Source organism: Triturus cristatus, chromosome 10 (assembly GCF_964204655.1).
Source record: "Triturus cristatus chromosome 10, aTriCri1.1, whole genome shotgun sequence".
Lineage (NCBI taxonomy): Eukaryota > Metazoa > Chordata > Amphibia > Caudata > Salamandridae > Triturus > Triturus cristatus.
The window spans coordinates 1,157,647,674-1,157,651,977 of record NC_140593.1 but is presented as its reverse complement, the minus strand read 5'-3'; the positions used below and the strand labels follow the sequence as shown (position 1 = coordinate 1,157,651,977).

Sequence of the window (4,304 nt, the reverse complement as noted above, 5' to 3'; positions counted from 1 at the left end):
ACATTTTGCAGAATCAGAATAGAAACTTTTCTGGTGGTGCTAATGGTATAGAGGAGTGCATTGTAATATGATATTCCAGTGAAGTACTTCCAGAGGAAGAAGATTGTGATGTACAGAAATTACCATAAGCTACAGGCACAGGATCTGGTGAGGGTGACGTTTGAGAGGCGTATTGTAAGGCATCCACTCTAAGAGTCAGGGCTTGTGTTTCTTTTTCCAAGTTCCCTATCATGTGCGCCACATCGGCCACGAAAATCTGTCGTTCCTCCATTACACCCAGGCGGGAAAAAAAACCTGGGCTTTGCGTTCTGTGAGGCTCACCTGGGGTGTCCACAGGGGAGAAGTGGAAGGAACAGATGCTGGATCTCAACTTCCCCCACCCACCTCCTTCGCCAACAAAGTCAAAGCAAAAGAGGAGAAGGTGGGGAAGAGGGGAAACAAAACAAGGAAAGGGAGAAGAAGTAGAATCCGATGATCCATCCGGTGTGATGTTGCATGTGTTTCCTAATGGGTAAAAGTTCAAAAGGTAAGTAAGTCCCTAGAACTACGAGAGTGCTATATAGGAATGTGTGTCTAATGTAGGAGCAATACCTGTTGAATGTTCTGCTTGTAGTACAAAGGAAGATATGAACAACTAGAACTCGAGACTGACACAGTGATATCTAAAACGCAGAAGCATGCAGATTAATCATTAGGACTGCAGAATTTAAGTATTAAACAATGATAAGTTTGAACAATACAAACCCTAATGGAGACCACCATCTGGATTCATTAAACCCATGAAAACATATATTATCCTGAGAAACTAGGAAAAAACCCAAAAACATATTTCCCTAGATAGGATAAAAGAAGAGAAAAATGTCGCACAAAGGTGCTGGATCAGGATAGGATAACCAAACAATTCACAAATAAGTAACTGATACCATTCTCTTATTTCACAGCATAAGAGAAGATGCAGTAAACAGTCAGGCAGAACACTAACTACACACTAGTAAAGAAATTGGAAATCAGATAAGTATAAATCAAAACGCTTAGATATATATAATCCTACAATAGGCAGGCGGATAGGATTCTTTAGATTATCTTCTCTCTGTTCCTCCTTTGCAGAAACAGGAAGAACAACATAAGGGCAAAGCTGCCCAGAAAGAAATGCACGAAACGAGGCAGCTGGCAAGGGAATGTCAATACTGTGGCATGCCCCGGAAGTAGAGCTGAGAACTGGAAGAGAAGAGCACAGGAAGTTGTCGAGAGGAAAACGCCAAGGACGGTCCTGCTCTCCAAAGTGTTATCAGGACTACAGGTAAGTGCTGAGTAATCTCAAGGAACCGAGGGAGGCTATGCGGAGGACTGTGACGGAACGCGGAGCTCATTCCTGTCGCAGACCACCCCCTTTTGAATGCCCTAAGCACTGCCTTCGCCTGCTGACGTGTGGGGCTGCAAGCGGGGCATGCGTATGAGGCTGCGGGTGGGGCTGCAAGCAAGGCTGTGGGCAGGGCAGCGGCATGACAAGGTCTGCATCATAACTTTGTCAGCATCTGTATAAATTACATTTTCATAAGGTTCTGATTTAGGATTAAGGGAGGAGGGTAGGGAGGCTAGTCTAGGGGTGCTAGTTGTTCAGAGGGGCATTGGCCCTGTGTCCAGTTGGCTTAGACACCTTCCTTCGTAGCATCAAATGCCACTTAATATCTCCATGAGGCCTTTTGAGTTATTTGCCAACGTTTTTGCCTCTACTTTCTACTTCCTTTTTGGATGTTCCTGTCCTTAGCATCCTTTTTGCTTTCCTGGCCAAAAATCAAGTATACAGAAACAATTTTTGAAGTCATATTTTTATCTGTATCTATTGTAGGGTCCAATGTGGAGGCCAGTGTCAACTGTTCAGAGTAAAAGGTTTTTTGTACTGGAAAGATGCCTATTTTCCAGTGGAAAAATGCTTTGCTCTGCTTTGCATCAGCCTCTAGGTGACTTAGATCAGTGCAAAGCACCCATACGTTTTGACGCAAATCCCAATCTGCTACGATAGCCTGGCCAGGCTTGCTTCTAAAAATAACTCTTACCAAAAGCATGCATGAACAAGGGGGAACGTGTTTATTTCTCAAAATAAAAACAATGCATTGGATTTGTGCTGGACCACACATCCAATGAGCAGAATTCTTTTGAGTTTGTCAAGGCATAGGAATTTGTGTTGGAAAGGTGTACTTACTATGCACACTCACCTTTTCCTCATGGTGTTAGGCTGTGCATCATGCAAGGCAACCTTGTTAGAGGGCCAGCATAGGAGATGGCAATACCAGCAAGCCACACTTAGTAGCTATGGCTCTACACTGTGTTTCCACCTTGCACAATGCAGCACTGCAAATTTGGTAGCTCCGCTGCTTTGCATACAAAGGGACATATTTATAAGCCCCTTGCGCCACATTTGCGTCACTTTTAACATGGGAAAAGTGACGCAAATGTGGCGCAAGGGGCTTATAAATATGCCCCAAAATTAGTAAATAATGGACTACCTGCCCTAGGGCCACAGAAGGCATGTTAAACCACTTTCTATATCCTCAAGGGACTTTGTAATGAAGAAGGCGGCATAGACACTTGCACGGCCCCTTCTATATAACAGATCATGCTGGCATACAACTAGCACAAGCATAACCTCAAGGGGACATTCACTTGTGTGCATGGGGGCATGGACTCATAAAAAAGAGATAACACTTTGCCTCTGCACCCATGCCACATTACAGACATAAGGGCAGAGGCAAGGAAGCTGTCAAAATGCCATGACCCCACACAGACACCCCCATGCAGGCAGATGCAGTCACTCACCGCACCCATCTGTAGAGGGATTTCTGCTCCCTTTCAGATGCAGGACATGTTGCAGTCTGCACACTGAAAGGCAGACTGGTGGCTTTGACAGCATCTCTGCTTTTCACTAATGCACTGATTGTGCCTGTGCTGGGGTAGTAGTACACGTAATGTAATAGGGCACACTGTCCTAGTCTTCCGCTGGCGTATCATTAAAAGGTGCGCTCCAGTGCAAACAGGGACAGTGCACCCTATATAAAATGTGGGCCCTGGTGTCACAATGGAATCATTTGCATTATTAGTTACAATATTTAGCAATGCAGTAAACGTAAGACTTTCCTGAATGCATTTTTCATCTCACTATTCCTCAGGCTGTAAATTAAAGGGTTTAGCATAGGAGCTATGACTGTGTACATCAAAGTCACAACTCGATCATGGTCCAAAGAGTATGCGGATGAGGGTCGAAAGTACGTGAAAATTGCCGTCCCATAGAAGAGGACTACTACTGTAAGATGTGAGGAGCAGGTAGAGAAAATTTTCACCCTTCCTTTATCCGAGTGGATCTTTAGGATGGCTGAGATAATGCAGTAGTAGGAGACAAGGACGATCATGAAGGGAACCACGACCGAAAAGGGCCCCTCCACAAAGATCACCAGTTCATTAGTTGATGTGTCTGAGGTGGAGAGGTTTAGTAGTGGGTTCATGTCACAGAAGAAGTGGTGGATCTGGTTGGATCCGCAGAATAACAATCTGGAGGTCAAGACGCTGTGCAGGACAGAGTGTATGGTGGCTGATAGCCAGGACACAGCCACCAAGAGTAGGCAGAGTCTCCTGTGCATCACTGTGGTGTAGCGCAGAGGGTTGCAGATGGCCACGTACCGATCGAAGGCCATGATTGTGAGAAGAAAGCACTCTGCACTGGCAAAGGTAATGAAGAAGGACAGCTGGGTGATACATCCAGGGACAGATATTGTTTTTCTCACAGAGAGGATGATATCAAGCATTTTGGGCACGGTGACTGAGGTAAAGCCCATGTCCACAAAGGACAGGTTACTTAGAAAGAAATACATGGGGGTGTGAAGTTGTGGAGCGATCCATGTGGCCACAACAATGAGTCCATTCCCAGACAAAGTGAAAATGTACATCAACAGGAACAAGACAAAGATGAAGAATTGATTGCATTTCTTGTCGGAGAGCCCCAGGAGAAGGAATTCAGTCACCTTTGTTCCATTGCAGGCAGCCATTTGAGAGTTACCTGTAGGTAAATTAGAGTCTGCTATTGTCACCCCTTAAAATCTTGAATGATGCAGGAAGAAAATAGTTACATATCTTTTGCATTTCTATGTTGCTTGATAGCTTCTTATTTTAAAACTAGTGCTGGCATTTTGTGGCTCAGTAACATTTCACAAAATACACAAGTTATGCCAGAAGTATTGCCTTACATTTGCATATCCCTCCCAAAGTGGTGTATGTGCATGCTTCTACTCAGATCAATTTGGCAGTGGACA

At 44.6% G+C, this 4,304-nt stretch overlaps 1 protein-coding gene across 1 annotated transcript; it reads right to left on the bottom strand.

Moving 5' to 3' along the window:
• Positions 1 to 3,107: 3,107 nt before the first annotated feature.
• LOC146796811 (olfactory receptor 5V1-like) lies at positions 3,108 to 4,040 on the bottom strand. The gene has a single exon (XM_085631375.1). The coding sequence runs from the start codon at positions 4,038 to 4,040 to the stop codon at positions 3,108 to 3,110; it is 933 nt and encodes a 310-aa protein (XP_085487501.1).
• Between the last annotated feature and the right edge of the window lie 264 nt (positions 4,041 to 4,304).